Source organism: Giraffa tippelskirchi, chromosome 7, assembly GCF_054371585.1.
Source record: "Giraffa tippelskirchi isolate mGirTip1 chromosome 7, T2T-mGirTip1v1.2.pri, whole genome shotgun sequence".
NCBI classification, from domain to species: Eukaryota; Metazoa; Chordata; class Mammalia; order Artiodactyla; family Giraffidae; genus Giraffa; species Giraffa tippelskirchi.
Genome location: NC_137281.1, coordinates 86,727,760 through 86,743,512, shown reverse-complemented (window position 1 = coordinate 86,743,512; position 15,753 = coordinate 86,727,760). Strand labels below are relative to the sequence as shown.

The following is a 15,753-nucleotide window of genomic DNA, read 5'->3' as shown; positions in this document are numbered from 1 at the left end:
GCCCCCCTTTCTCCCCCAGCCCCACCTGGTAATATTCTCCATCTTACAGATCAGGAGTTGGCAAACCACAGTCCAGGGGCCAAATCTGGCCTGTGGCCTGTTTTTGTACAACCCACGAGCTAATAATAGTTTTACATTTGTAAAGGGTTACCAAAAAAAGGAAAGACAGCAGCAGCAGCAACAGAGATGGTATGTGGCCCACAAAACCTAAAATACATATACCTCCAGGCTTTGACAGAAAATGTGTGCAGATTCCTGCATAAAGATGAGGGCAGACACAGAGGGCACCAGAGAACAGGTTTACCCCTGAGAAGGAGACTTGCCAGGGGAATAGTTCTGTGAAATGCTGAGGGCCTTCCTGTTGGCTGTCTCAGGGCAGAGGGAAGGCGCTGAGCTGCCCTCGGCTGGGTAAGGACCCGCAGCTGTTCCAAGTGCACTATCCTCCAGCCCAGCCCCAGGATCCACATGGGGTCCTGGGCAGAGGCCTTGGGGACAACAAATCTAACAAAAGCTTCTGCAGAAGATGCTATCAGAGCAGAGAGCAGTGCCATCAACCCTCGGGCAGTGAAGGCCTTAACACGGATATGGGGATTTGCAGCCAGTGTCACTTCCAACCGGCATGGCCGGTTACACTGCTGCTCAGGATATCAGCAGCAAAGGGACCCATCACCCTGGGGAACAGGAACAGGAGAGAAAGACAGCAGCTGACACAAGAGGACAGGCCGGCCAGTCTATGAAGCACATGGAAGGGACCCCTGGGAATCCAAAGGCAGGGAGGCTCCTGCAGGAAAGCATGGAGCAGACCACAGAAACACTCAGCAGGTGGAGCTCCTGCCCCGTCCATCCCTGGGCTGGTGTTGGTACCTGGAGCACAGGTCTGATTTGCCTTCATCCCACCAGCCAAGGACAGAGCGGGGCTCAGACCTGCATCTTCAGACTCCACATCCAGGGCTTGCTCCACAAAGCCCCCTCCACATATAGCACATGCAACTAACCTCCAGCAGGTGCACAGGGACTAGGCTGGCAGACTTAAAGTCTGAATCTCACAACGTTTTCCAAGGCATAAAGCTGCCCGAAGCGAAATACAGGCCAAGGGCTCCAAAGTAGGGCAGACCTGCTCTCACAAAAACAGGAGGCTGGGTGGTAGGGAGGAGAGGAAATTAGGCTGAGAGGCTAAAAGTTGGATTCTGGTTCATCTGCTCACTGCAGGATGCTGGAGCCAAGGTCCACAGACCCCAATGGATGACTGCAGTGGGGCCACAAACCCTCAAAACTTAAATGCAAATGACTGCATTTATCATGTATCCAGTTTTCAGAGAGGTGGCTAATCCCCAAAGAGTCAGAGCCACTGTGCTAGGCTGTGGCCTTGGGAAAGTTCTCTCTTCTCTCTGGCCTTCAGCTTCCTCATCTGTGAAATGAACATGCTTTAAATGCCAGGTACTACAATTTTTAATATTTTTCTCTCAGGTGGGGAAATGTCCCCACTGAGCAGCAGCAGGAAAGGAGGATAGTATCAGGAAGCACATGGAAGAAACCCCTGGGGATTCCAGGGTGGGGCTCCTGCAGAAAAGCATGGAGCAGAGCCACAGAAATACCCAGGTGGAGGGGCTCCCACTATGTCCACCCCTAGGCTGGTGTTAGTGCCTGCAGCACAGGTCAGGCTTGTCCTCATTCTGCCAGTCAAGGACAGAATGGGGTTTCAGACCTGCATCTTCAGGTATACGAGTATAATCACATACTCACAAGCCCTTTCTATAAAGGGTGGCAAACAGCCAATTCAGCACAGTGTGCAAATTATCACGAAGATCACCAATCCTTCAAAGTCCCCTCAACTCTCACCTGTCCCTAGAGGCTTCTCCTGAAACTGCAGCCCATTCTGATCACACCCCACTTCTCTGAAAACTTCACATTCCCTGTCAATCCTGCTGTATCTAATATTTCTGATTCTCTCCTGTGGCTACATCAGACCATATGCTGATGTATCTAAAAGGCCAAGGATACCCCATGGGACATCCAACAGCCCAGAGCAGTAACTCCCCCACAGAATGTATAGGCCTAGGAGTCTCCAGAAAGAGGGTGAAGTCAATTTTGGGTGGGGGGTGGGCAAAGGGAACAAAGCCTTGCCAGAAGGAAAACCGTGAAAGAGAAGGAGGAGAAATGAGCCTGAATTCCTAGAAGGCAAATGTGATGGACACTTGCAGAAGTGAAGGCCACACAAGGTCCATGCAAATGGGGCGCAGGAAGACAGGAGTGAGTCAGTGAAGCCTGAGGCTTGCGCACAAACTGGTTATCAGGGGGATCAGGTCTTCCGTGGGCCACAGGATAGATGGAAGTCATGGGAAAGAAATAGGAGAACCAGATGGACAAAACCTGCTGTCCTGATCCCAGAGAATGCAGGGAGGTCCCTAGGAAAGGTTAGCTGTCCCAAGGGGAGGTACAGAGGAGCCAGAATGAGATCCAAATAAGGATGAAGACTGCCTCCCCCTGGCCTGAGTGTAGGTCTGAGCCCTCTTCACACCTCCAGGCACAAAGGGTACCCACTGAGGTGGGCACTAAAGGAAGGGAAGTCTGGGCTAGGAGCCCAAAATTGTAGAGATGGAAGGAATTGCTAAAGGGGCAGCGTTGATCTGGTGTTTGACCACATGGGGGCAGCAGAGAGAGCCCAGCCATTCCAAAGGCTGCCAGTGCTGTGTGCCCTGGTTAGTTGCGACCCCAGGGACTGTAGCCTGCCAGGCGCCTCTGTCCATGGGGATTCTCCAGGAGGGAATAATGGAGTGGGTTGCCGTGCCCTCCTCCAAGGAATCTTCTCAACCCAGGTTTCCTGCATTGCAGGTGATTCTTTACCAGTTGAGCTACCAGGGAAGTCCAAAGGCTGGCTGGGTCCAGTTTAATTCCATTAGAAGAACTGACATGGATGGGGTGAGGGGTTTGACCACCTGGAGAGGCCCAGCTGTCTCTCAGGGGCTCACAGTCAGATGGTGCCCAGCAACAGATGGCAACATAGCAACACCTTCCCAGCACTTGGAGAGGTTCCCATAGGAAAGCACTCCAGACAGAGCCATGCCTTGTGGCTGCTCCAGAACTCCCGCCTGGAACTCCTCCAGATTCCAGGCAGGTATTCATTCAGTCCCCAAGTACCAACTAAGGCACTCTTAGGAGGGCAAACACTACAAATTATTCTTATTGCGCAATATAGCAAGTCCCTTAAGGACTCCTTGGAGGAGAATTTGAGACACCTGAAGTGTTAAGAAAAAAAAAATTTTTTTTAAGTTTTCTGACCACCCAAGCCAAGCTTATCTGAATTCTGGCTCAGAGTCTAGATAAAAAGCGATAGTTCCTTCTATCCTTCCCCAGCTGTTCGTCCGCCCCTACCTGTGATGGTGACCGAGCCGTGAGCGTCTTGCTGCAGCACGGGGTTGCGCACCAGGCAGCTGTAGGTACCATTAGCGCCCAGCACCACCCGCAGGACACTATGCACGTCGAACAAGCCCTGTTCGTTGGCCATCTGCGACGTGGTCACGTTGCCGGTCAAGGGCGCACCCTGCCCATCCTGCCACAACACTTCGGCCTCGGGGTAGCCCCGGTAGCTGGAGCACGTGATGGTCACCGTGTCCCCCGGCCTCAGGTCCTTGTTGGGCTCCAGGGTCATGCTGGGTTTTGAGTAGGGGGCTGGAGAGGAGCAGAGGGCAGAAGGCAGAGGTCAAGGTAAGGCAAGGGCAGTGGAACACAGTGGAGGGAAAGAGCGCCCGGGGCTGTGAAGACTCGGGTCAGCACTGGGGCAGTGGGTAAAGGGCTGCGGGAAGTATGAGGGATGTGCCAAGGGGAGGGCGCCCCCTTTCGCGGCTCTCACCTGCCACCTGCAGGCTGACCGCGGCGCTGCCGAAGTCCCGGATGCTCACGAAGCAGGTGAAGCTGCCCTCATCAGCCACGCGCACGCGCTGTAGCCTCAGGGACGCGTTGCCCTGAGCCAGCAGGTCTGGGAAGAGCGCTGTGCGGTTGGCATAGGCGCTGCCCTGGTCGCGGCCCTCGGCGAAGCTGTGCACCAGCTGTTTGGTGTCTGTCAGCTGCCAGATGAGGTTGAGCTGTGCCAGGCTGAAGCCAGGCTCGGTCGAGAAGGAGCAGCGCAGGGTGGCATCAGTGCCCACGAGGGCCACCACGGGGTCTTCGGGAACCTGGACTTCCACTGCACCTGAGGGCGAGGTTGGAGCGGCAGGCAGTGAGGAGGGGTAGGGACACTCGGCGACCACCGCACTGCCTCCCATATCTCCTCCATCGACCCCTGGGACCCATGCCATCTTCCCGTTTTCTCCCCAGACCTAAAAACAGATTGAGTCTCAACACTTCCAGACGTCTCCTTAATCTTCTGACAAGAATCACAGCAGCTTGGCCTTGGCCTAACAAGTTCCATCTCCCTGGGGGACCTGGCCTGGGGCAGCCTGCAGCCCTAGAAAAACTCCCCTCTCCGCCAGGACCCATTTCTCTCTCCTATCCTCCGACTCTCTTCTGAGATCTGAATGCTTCTCCACTCTTTCCACAGGTTTCCAGAACCCTGGAGTCAGGAGACCCAGAGAGCTGAGAGGACCTGTGATCATCACCCTCACCTACTCCTGCCACGGTAAGCTTTCCCACTATGCAACCTGTTTATCTTTTCTGTTATTACTATTAGGGGTCTCACTCTTCCGGGAGACTGAAGGTAAGGAGCTAGATTCAGATACCATGACCACTGGAGAATGGACCAACTCCCCGACCCTGTCCCCTACCCCAAGGGACATTTAAGAAAAAACAAAAACCTGTGGGGTTTCTATGGGGCGTGATGGTGACCGAGCCGTGAGTGTCTTGCTGCAGCACGGGGTTGCGCACCAGGCAGCTGTAGGTACCATTAGCGCCCAGCACCACCCGCAGGACACTGTGCACGTCGAACAAGCCCTGTTCGTTGGCCATCTGCGACGTGGTCACGTTGCCGGTCAAGGGCGCACCCTGCCCATCCTGCCACAACACTTCGGCCTCGGGGTAGCCCCGGTAGCTGGAGCACGTGATGGTCACCGTGTCCCCCGGCCTCAGGTCCTTGTTGGGCTCCAGGGTCATGCTGGGTTTTGAGTAGGGGGCTGGAGAGGAGCAGAGGGCAGAAGGCAGAGGTCAAGGTAAGGCAAGGGCAGTGGAACACAGTGGAGGGAAAGAGCGCCCGGGGCTGTGAAGACTCGGGTCAGCACTGGGGCAGTGGGTAAAGGGCTGCGGGAAGTATGAGGGATGTGCCAAGGGGAGGGCGCCCCCTTTCGCGGCTCTCACCTGCCACCTGCAGGCTGACCGCGGCGCTGCCGAAGTCCCGGATGCTCACGAAGCAGGTGAAGCTGCCCTCATCAGCCACGCGCACGCGCTGTAGCCTCAGGGACGCGTTGCCCTGAGCCAGCAGGTCTGGGAAGAGCGCTGTGCGGTTGGCATAGGCGCTGCCCTGGTCGCGGCCCTCGGCGAAGCTGTGCACCAGCTGTTTGGTGTCTGTCAGCTGCCAGGTGAGGTTGAGCTGTGCCAGGCTGAAGCCAGGCTCGGTCGAGAAGGAGCAGCGCAGGGTGGCATCGGTGCCCACGAGGGCCACCACGGGGTCTTCGGGAACCTGGACTTCCACTGCGGCCCCTGAGGGTGGGGTTGGTGAGGTGGGACGGTGAGAAGAGGGTGAGACACTCAGGACCTCTCTAGTTCCCCTCCCCTTCTGAGTTATCTTCAGGCCCTGTCCACTCCTTTTTTAAGGGCTGAGGAGAGTTTATTACTTGCGGTTCTAGTTCAACCAACATGAATATAGTAAGTACATACTATGCCAAGGGTAAGCGTTAGGAATGCCACAGAGAACACCACCAAGGTCACACCTCTGAAGAGCTTAAATTTTAGTGGGAGAGAGAGACAAACTAGCACACAAATTCTTGGTAGCATGTGATTAGGAGTATGAAGGAAGAAAGAAGCCAATGGATAGAAAGTAAAGAGGTAGTTTTTAAAAAATCTGGCAGGTGCATCACACCTGTCTGTGCTGACTGCATTTCCCAAGTACACACTATCTTTATAAATTGTGAAAAGAAAATCTAAACAATAATATGCACCAAAATGTTATTCGTGGTTTTCTCTGGATGAGAAAGAATCACAAGTGCTTTTTCTTTTCCTCAACAAACATGATTAGTTTTTATGCAAGAAGGAAAGATTACCCATGCATTTAAATATGGTGGTGAACCACATTCTCTGTAAAGAGATAGTAAGCTGAGATTGAGAGGGAATGAAAAAAAGAGTCTGACATAGTCAGAGAAAAGCCCCCTAGGGCAGGTTGCCCTGTTCCCACCCCTACCCTCTCTCCTGCGGGTTTACTCTGCAGCCTCCCACCCAGTCACCTCTGCCTCCAGTCCACCTCTTCTTTTAGAGCCCTGGGAAGTTAGGTAGGGGTTCCTGACAGTTTTTCTTTTGGTGATATGTGCCCCCTAGCCTGGCACTGCCATTCTTGGGCAATGGTTATGTTAAGTGTGTGCTCTGGGCACCAGCAAAGCAGGCACATTCAGAAAGTGTGAAGACCAGTCTTGAAACAAATCTAGCTAAATACAGCATTCATTGTTTCTCACATTTTGAAAAATAGCATTTTATAGCTAGTATTTTCATTGTGAATTACATACAGGGAGGTGGTATCATTGTCTTTGGGCCTCCCTGGTGGCTCAGACAGTAAAGAATCTGCCTGCAATGCAGGAGACCCAGGTTTGATCCCTGGGTCGGGAAGATCTCCTGGAGGAGGAAATGGCAACCTACTCCAGTATTCTTGCCTGGAGAATTCCATGGACAGAGGCGCCTGGCAGGCTACAGTCCATGGGGTCACAGAGAGTCGGACACAGCTGAGCAAGTAACACACACACGTACACACAAACACAACCATCATCACCATCTTTGCAGTGTGTGATGATCTCTAAAGCCACACACACACACACACACACCCATACACACACACACCCATCATCATCATCATCTTTGCAGTGTGTGGTGATCTCTAAAGGCCTTAAGCTGTCACTGGATCTCCTGCCAGGCTGCCAGGCGCCACAGGCCAGCTCTCCAGTTGGAGACCAACAGGGTGCCCCTTGTATGGGGGCACTTGGGGGATGAAACCTGAGGAGTCACCCAAAGCCCTTTCTCTAGAGAAATCAACGGACTGCTGGGTAAAGCAGTGCTTCCTCCTTTTGACCACCAGATGGCACCAGACACTCAGCTTTGTCTTCCCACTTGGCAGAGGATGTCTCCCTCTGAGCAGATTAGGATTTGAAATATGATGGTGTTGTCATTAAAGTAGGTGCCATTATTGAAAGCCAACTCTGTGCCAAGAACTGTGTGGGAAGACTTATATCCTTTATTCAACATGGTTATTGAGCACCTGCTATGTGGCTGGCATTAATCCTGGCCCCGGGGATACATTCTGCTCTTTGAGCAGAGCAGGCAATAAGCAAGTAAACATATAATATGTCAGGTGGAGATTAGTGTTGGGAGGAAGTATCAAGTAAGGCCAGGGAAAGGGAGGGAAGAGGTGTTATTCTATACACATTAGCTAGGAAAGCCTGGGCAAGGTGACATTTGAGCAATGGCTTGAATGAAATATAGGACTGAGTCATGCAGACGTGTGGGGGCAGAAAGTTTTAGGCAGATGGAACAGTATGTGCAAAGGCTCTCGGGAGGAAGCACATGTGTGTTTGAGAAACAGCCTTATCACATCTAGTGCTCACGTTACCATTTTACAGAAGAGAAAACAGAGGCTAAGAAATGTAAAGTAAGGTGGATCCCAAGGTAGGAATGAGGTGGACAGGACACAGAGGAGATTTGGAAGCAGTTAGCCAAAGCCTTCCCAGCCCTGCCAGACAGAGAGGCCTGGTGGGCACCTCAAGGCCCCAAACTGCTCCCCTCACCTGTGAGGCAGAACCACAGCACTCCCAGGGCGGGGGCCACACTCACACCCGTGCTGCCCGGTCCACACAGCATCTTCTCGTGAGGCAGCTGACAGCTGGGCTCTCCGTGATGGAAGGCTGCCCCTGCCTGTGAGGAAGAGGAAGTGAAGCTTTTGTCTCAAAAGGTCCTTACCAAGCCCCCTCTCTCACCTCATCTCCCTTGGACCAGCCTGGTGGAAGGCTGCAACAGCCCACTGGGAGGTCCTCCTTCCCATACCCTACAGGGCTCCTGGCTGAGGGATATTTTGAGAGAGGCGGGCAGGAGGGAATTGAATCACTGGGGACGCTGAATCAGGGGAGGCAGGACAGCAGGCAGTTAGGATCCACCCCTTCTAAGATATTGATATGCAAACAAAAGAAAGGAGAGGCAAGGCCACGAATAGTCAAGCCTGGCCCCCTCAGGGCAACGCAAGTTTGTACACAGATCAGTTTTGCTCAGCTGGTAGGGGAGAATAAGACTTCGAGATTGGCTAAGACATTATTTTGCTGACAAAGGTCTGTCTAGTCAAAGCTATGGTTTTTCTAGTAGTCATGTATGGATGTGAGAGTTGGACCATAAAGAAGGCTGAGCACCGAAGTATTGATGCTTTTGAATTATGGTTCTGGAGAAGACTTTTGAGAGTCCCTTGGACTGCAAGGAGATCAAACCAGTCAATCCTAAAGGAAATTAGTCCTGAATATTCATTGGAAAGACTGATGCTAAAGCTCCAATACTTTGGCCACCTGATGTGAAGAGCCAACTCATTGGAAAGGACCCTGATTCTGGGAAAGCTTGAGGGCAGGAGGACAAGGGTGCAACAGAGGATGAGATGGTTGGATTACATCACTGACTCAATAGACATGAGTTTGAGCGAACTCCAGGAGATAGTGAAAGACAAGAAAGCCTGGCATGCTACAGTCCATGGGGTCGCACAAGAGTTGGACACAACTTAGCAATGAACAACAATAACAAGAGGTCAGAAGCTTATCCTGAAGGCAGCTGGGAGCCACTGAAGGTTCTCGAATAAAAGAAAGGATATGGTCAGAGCTGTGTTTCATAAAGATTACGCTGACAGCATCTGCAGGATAAATGACAAGAGTTGGACAGAAGAGACAAAGCAGGTCTGGGGGAAACTGACAGCATGGAGGACAGGGGAGAGAGGGAGGGAGCAGTCAGGGTGGTCATGGTTTGAGCCTAGAGACCAGGTAGAGCATTCATGGAGACAGAGAACAGGGACGGGTTTAGTGCAGGGTGTGTGCAGTGAAAGGTGTTTGTGCGGGAACTTCCAGGGGAAACTTCTGAAGGCGGCCTGGTGAATGAGTGTGGGGCTTAAAGGAAAGGACATGGGCTAGTTTAACATGAGTATACAGAGTGCCCAAGACCGAAGAGAAGCGGAAGTGACATGGGCTGGGGCTGGGGCTGACCGCCCCCCTCGGCCCCCCTCCGCCCCTCTCCGCCCCCAGACTGGAATCAGGATTGAGTGAGGTATTTCTGTGACCTTCCAGGCCCAGCCCTGCTCCCAGTCCCTGGCTTCCTCCCCCGCCCCCACCCCACCCCTAATGCTGTCTGCCTTTTCCCCAGGTCTCACAGCTGCTGCCTAATTGTCACATCCTGACCAAGCCATGTGTCACCAGGGTCGATTTATGCTATTCAATACAATTTGACAAAAATAGAAAAGGTTTCACATTCCTCAGACCACCCAGGGAGCCAGGCTGCAGACTTGGTCCCATTTTGCAAGAGGAAAAAAAAATTAAAGCCCAGATAAGTAAGGGGACTTCGTATTTTGCACAAAGTTGAGAACGGTTTGCATTCCCCACCTCCTGCCAGAACGGTTTGCGTTCCCCACCTCCTGCCACACGGCTCTGCCCTTCTAGGGAGCGAATGGCACCAATAGTCATGAGAATCAGTTTCAGTGGCAGCACCCAGTCTCAACCCTCCCAATTCCAGCCAAGCACCTCCCGCCTCTCCCCTCTCCCCCACACCCAGCAGCAGAGCTGAGGGAGTCCCTCAGCCATGACGGGTGCATCCTGCCCAACCACCACCTCCCAGCTGTCCACAGTGGGGAAGCCCTGAGCAGCCACTTCCTTCCCAGACAGTTCCGGCCCAAACCTGGTGGCCTCAAAGCCTTGCCGCCTGCTGAGTCAGCAGCCTTTGAGGTCCATTCATAAAGGCACCCTTGGCAGGCTCCACATCATGCCTACAAGGGCCACCACAGACCAAAGGGAAATGCTGGCAGGCAGTGGCTGGCCATGCCTGCCTGTCTGCTGAAGGAATCACAGAGACTAAGGATTAAGGAGCTCTCATTTACCCCAAGACAGAACCAAGGCCTGTCCTTCCTGGGTCTCCCTCACTCTTCCCACTGCTGCCCATGCCTACCATCTCCCACCCTGACCTGGGCTGCCAGCACTCCTGTGATCCTCCCGTGACCCTCCACTCCGCCCCTGTCTACCCCACACTCTGCGTGTCTCCTCTTAGGATCTGACGCAGGAATCTGCTCACATCCTTTCTCTACAAGGCCCTCACATGGTTCCCCATTTACCACCAGAATAAACGCATATCACTCTGCCTGGCTCTCAAGCCTTTTCTCCTCCATCCATCAAGCTAATTCCTGCTGCTGCTACTGGGTTTACTTGCCAGGGTTGCTTGGGACTGGCTGCCACCTCCATGAATATGGGGAGGTCTCCCGATCTAATCAGGTTCCCCAAGGGCAGAGCTGTCCTTCCCTCCTGAGGAAAGGTGAAGATTCCCGGTGGGTAGGGGTGGAGTGGTCAGTCAGTTCAGTCTCTCAGTCATGTCTGACTCTTTGTGACCCCGTGGACTGCAGCACACCAGGCTTCCCTGTCTCATCGAGTCGGTGATGCCATCCAACCATCTCATCCTCTGTTGTTCCCTTCTCCTCCTGCCTTCAATATTTCCAGGGGCTGGATTTACTCCCTTCAACTCCCTTCCTAGACTCTGGACATGCGTTCCCTGCGGAGAAGCCTTGATAGCCCAGAACCGAGGACAGGGAGAGGCTCCCTCCCCAATAGCTGGGCTCCTAGAGCTGAGGGCAGGAGGGGGGAACACATCTCAGAGAGAGTATTGCTAGGCAACAGAAGCATGACCTGTGACCACTGGGGCAGACCGGCTGCCCAGCACACAGAGTGTCATGGAGACGCAGAGACCTCAGGCTGCATTCACACCGCCCTGCCCACCTTTTCTACAAAGGGGAATTCTCACCCCCAGGCAGTATGGCCCTGGAGTCACCCTGTGCCACCCCTCCTGGTGAGTCACCAGCTGGTCTTCCCTCCTCCACTTCCTCCATTCTCATCCAGCCAAATGCGGGAATTCCAAGGAGCCCTGGCAGGAAAGACCACAGGGGGCCTTGGCTTTCACAGAGAAGTAGGAGGGAGGGGCCCATGCCACCCGAGGCCTGAGGTACAGTAAGTGCATCCAACCCTGGCAGAGGTGGAGCCACAAGGAAGCTCCCCAGAGATGACCTCCATAAAGCCAAAACCAAAAACCAAGGGCTGAGGTGGGCTCTATACCACGACGCCCTGGAGCTGGGGACGTCTGAGGGGAACTCCTTGCCCCTACCATGACCACCAGCAGCACCCCATTTTCTCTTAACCCTCCTGCCTCTTCCCAATCCTTGCAGGGGCTGCTTGGACAACACTTCCCCCAGAAGGCAAGAAGGATCAAGTCACAGAATTAGTGTCGATCTTTGCTAACCAGCACTGGATAGAAGCACAGCTTCTGACAACAGCAGTTAAGTGCCTGGATCCAGCTATGCCTGAAGCAAGCTGCATACCTAGACTGTCCAGATACTTGAGCCAATCTTTTTTTTCCTCAAGCTAGTTTGAGCTAAATTTCTCTTACCCGCAATTGAAGGTTGTTCTTGTCATTGTTTAGTCACTAAGCCGTGTCCAACTCTTTGTGACCCTACATACTATAGCCTGCCAGGCTCCTCTGTCCATAGGATTTTCCAGGCAAGAATACTAGAGTGGGTGGCCATTTCCTTCTCCAGGGGATCTTCCCAACCCAGGGATTGAACCCATATCTTCTGCTTGGCAGGCAGATTCTTTACCACTGAGCCACCTGGGAAGCCCACCTTGAATATATATTCCTGTATTTAGTTATTCACTAAACTATTCACTGAGTGCCTGGTAGGCAGGCACTGGGGACAGAGAGAGGACTAAGCTGTGTCTGTCCTCAAGGAGCCTGAGTTCCAATGCAGAGAAATCACTGCAGTTCAGTACAGAGTACTATTTAAGATAATTGAGAGCTATTTGGAGGCACATGATAACCCTAAGGGTGAGTCCTGACAAATGATGAGCAGCTCCCCAGGTAATTCAGTCGCTCAGTCATGTCCAGCTGTTTGAGACCCCATGGACTTCAGCACACCAGGCCTCCCTGTCCATCACCAACTCCTGGAGTTTACTCAAACTCATGTCCACTGAGTCAGTGATGTCATCCAGCCATCTCATCAATCCCTTTTCCTCCCACCTTCAATCTTTCCCAGCATCAGGGTCTTTTCAAATGAGTCAGCTCTTCCCATTAGGGGCCAAAGTATTGGAGTTTCAGCTTCAACATCAGTCCTTCAAATGAATATTCAGGACTGAGTTCCTTTAGGATGGACTGGTTGGATCTCCTTGCAGTCCAAGGGACTCTCAAGAGTCTTCTCCAACACCTCAGTTCAAAAGCATCAATTCTTCGGCGCTCAGCTTTCTTTACAGTCTAACTCTCACATCTATACATGACTACTGGAAAAACCATAGCTTTGACTAGACCAACCTTTGTTGGCAAAGTAATGTCTCTGCTTTTTAATATGCTGTCTAGGTTGGTCATAACTTTTCTTTCAAGGAGAAGCGTGTCTTAATTTCATGGCTGCAGTCACCATCTGCAGTGATTTGGGAGCCCCAGAAAATAAAGTCTGACACTGTTTCCACTGTTTCTCCATCTATTTCCCATGAAGTGATGGGACCGGATGCCATGATCTTTGTTTTCTGAATGTTGAGCTTTCAGCCAACTTTTTCACTCTCCTCTTTCACTTTCATCAAGAGGCTCTTTAGTTCTTTTTCACTTTCTGCCATAAGGGTGGTATCATCTGCAGATCTGAGGTTATTGATATTTCTCCCGGCAATCTTGATTCCAGCTTGTGCTTCCTCCATCCCAGCATTTCTCATGATGTACTCTGCATATAAGTTAAATAAGCAGGGTGACAATATACAGACTTGATGTACGCCTTTTTCTATTTGGAACCAGTCTGTTGTTCCATGTCCAGTTCTAACTGTTGCTTCCTAACCTACATACAGGTTTCTCAAGAGGCAGGTCAGGTGGTCTGGTATTCCCATCTCTTGAAGAATTTTCCAGAGTTTGTGATCCACACAGTTAAAGGCTTTGGCATAGTCAATAAAACAGAAGTAGATGTTTTTCTGGAACTTTCTTGCTTTTTCAATGATCCAACAGATGTTGGCAATTTGATCTCTGGTTCCTCTGCCTTTTCTAAATCCAGCTTGAACATCTGGAAGTTCACAGTTCACGAATTGTTGAAGCCTGGCTTGGAGAATTTTGAGCATTACTTTACTAGTGTGCAAGTGTGCAGTAGTTTGAGCATTCTTTGGCATTGTCTTTCTTAAGGATTGGAATGAAAACTGACCTTTTCCAGTCCTGTGGCCACTGATGAGTTTTCCAAATGTGTTGGCATATTGAGTGCAGCACTTTCACAGCGTCATCTTTTAGAATTTGAAATAGCTCAACTGGAATTCCATCACCTCCACTACCTTTGTTCATAGGGATGCTTCCTAAGGCCCACTTGACTGCATTCCAGGATGTCTGGCTCTAGGTGAGTGATCACACCATCGTGGTTATCTGGGTCATGAAGATCTTTTTTGTATAGTTCTTCTGTGTATTCTTGCCACCCCTTCTTAATATCTTCTGCTTCTGTTAGGTTCATACCATTTCTGTCCTTTATTGAGCCCATCTTTGCATGACATGTTCCTTTGGTATCTCTAATTTTCTTGAGGAGATCTCTAGTCTTTCCCATTCTATTGTTTTCCTCTGTCTCTTTGTACTGATCACTGAGGAAGGCTTTCTTATCTTTCCTTGCTATCCTTTAGAACTCTGCATTCAAATGGGTATGTCTTTCCTTTTCTCCTTTGCTTTTTGCTTCTCTTCTTTTCACAGCTATTTTTAAGGCCTCCTCAGACAGCCATTTTACTTTTTTGCATTTCTTTTTCTTGGGGATGGTCTTACTCCCTGTCTCCTGTACAGTGTCATGAACCTCTGTCCATGGTTCATCAGGCACTCTGTCTATCAAATCTAGTCCCTTAAATCTATTTCTCACTTTTACTGCATAATCATTAGGGATTTGATTTAGGTCATACCTGAATGGTCTAGTGGTTTTCCCTACTTTCTTCAGTTTAAGTCTGAATTTGGCCTGTCCTAGCCTGTCCCCAGGTAGACAGGCTAGGAAAGGTGGTCTCTCCCTAGCTCCAAGAGTCCTGGCCTCATGGCAATGCTTTTCTGACTCTCAGCCAGATCTCTTTGAAATAGTAAATAGTGAGCCCGAAGTTTGATTCTAGTCCCAGTCCTGCCACTTTGCTGGGCAATCTTTATAGGTGACTTCCCCTCTCTGAGATCAGTGTTGCCATCTATGAAAGAAGGGCTTTTAAAAAAAATGAAGGTCACTCAGTCATGTCCAACTCTTTGGGACCCCATGGACTGTGGCCCACCAGGTTCCTCTGTCCATGGAATTCTCCAGGCAAGAACAGTAGAGTGGGTTGCCATTCCCTTCTCCAGGGGAATCTTCCTGACCCAGGGATCAAACCTGGGTATCCTGCATTGCAGACAGTTTCTTTACAGTCTGAGCCACCAGGGAAGCCTGAAAGAAGAGCTTTACTGGATGCTGATGGAACTTCATTGGTATGTTAAGCCTTCATGTACTATATCCTTAAGGTCTAGCCAGTTAGCTGCCATATAGGTCACATTGAAATGTATAAAATGACTGTGGCAGAAACCACTAGTGTTCCCCTTACATCTAGTTTCCTCCTCTTCTGTAGAATATTTATATTTTGTTGGGCACAGGGCCACTTAGCTAAAGACTACAGATCCCAGCCTGCCTTGCAGCAGGGAATAGCCATGTGACCATTTTCTGGCTCATAAGATGTAGGAGGAACTGGTGTATACAACTTCTGGGTCATGCCTTTAAAGAGGAGCATGCCCTCTCTCTTCTCCTCCCCTTCCCACTGTCTAGAACACATATGTGGTAAGCCACCGAGGACCATGCTGCCAAAGGCAACACCTTGGGGACCGCAGAGCAGCAAGACAGAAGGCCCCTGTGGGGCTGCAGCATCAGCCCTGGACATACCTGGACTGTCCCATGGGTGAGAATAAGCATCTCTTCTAGCATCACCGTTATTTCGGGTCATTCTTACAGCATCCAAAGTGACTAATTTAGGGACCCATCCCTTCCTTCCTCTCCTGCCTTCTCTTCTCCCTCTTCCCATCCCATGAAAATTGCTACTGCTCAGAACAGCAAAAGGAAACCACATCTAAAATAGATGTTTCAAAATGTGAACTGAACACTATCTCATTAGATTCACTTAATGATACCTGGACCCAGCTTAGGAGATATTTCAAGGGTAGTCATGACTTGTTTTGGGGATTGTATGTATGGTAGGGGTTGAAAGACCCAAGGATGTACTGAAGGTTTCAACCAATGAGTGTGTGTGTCACACACAGCAGATGGAGAGACCCGGAAATGACGGGGGAGAAGAATTCCAACTGGGCTTGAGCCGTGGATGGATCATCGATGACAAAATGTGTGATAAGATTTTTAGA

The 15,753-nt window shown here is 51.1% G+C and overlaps 1 protein-coding gene across 2 annotated transcripts in view; it reads right to left on the bottom strand.

Annotated features, from left to right (window-relative positions):
• CD276 (CD276 molecule) overlaps window positions 1–15,753 on the bottom strand; it is a 33,106-nt gene that overhangs the window by 5,412 nt on the left and 11,941 nt on the right. For both annotated transcript variants that reach the window (XM_081506368.1, XM_081506369.1), the window contains exons 2-6: window positions 7,914–8,040; window positions 5,287–5,628; window positions 4,791–5,105; window positions 3,851–4,189; window positions 3,373–3,669 (exon numbers count right to left, since the gene is read on the bottom strand). In XM_081506368.1, coding sequence (XP_081362494.1) covers window positions 3,373–3,669; window positions 3,851–4,189; window positions 4,791–5,105; window positions 5,287–5,628; window positions 7,914–7,986 — 1,366 coding nt within the window. In that variant the 5' untranslated portion in view covers window positions 7,987–8,040. The remainder of the gene's footprint in view (window positions 1–3,372; window positions 3,670–3,850; window positions 4,190–4,790; window positions 5,106–5,286; window positions 5,629–7,913; window positions 8,041–15,753) is intronic.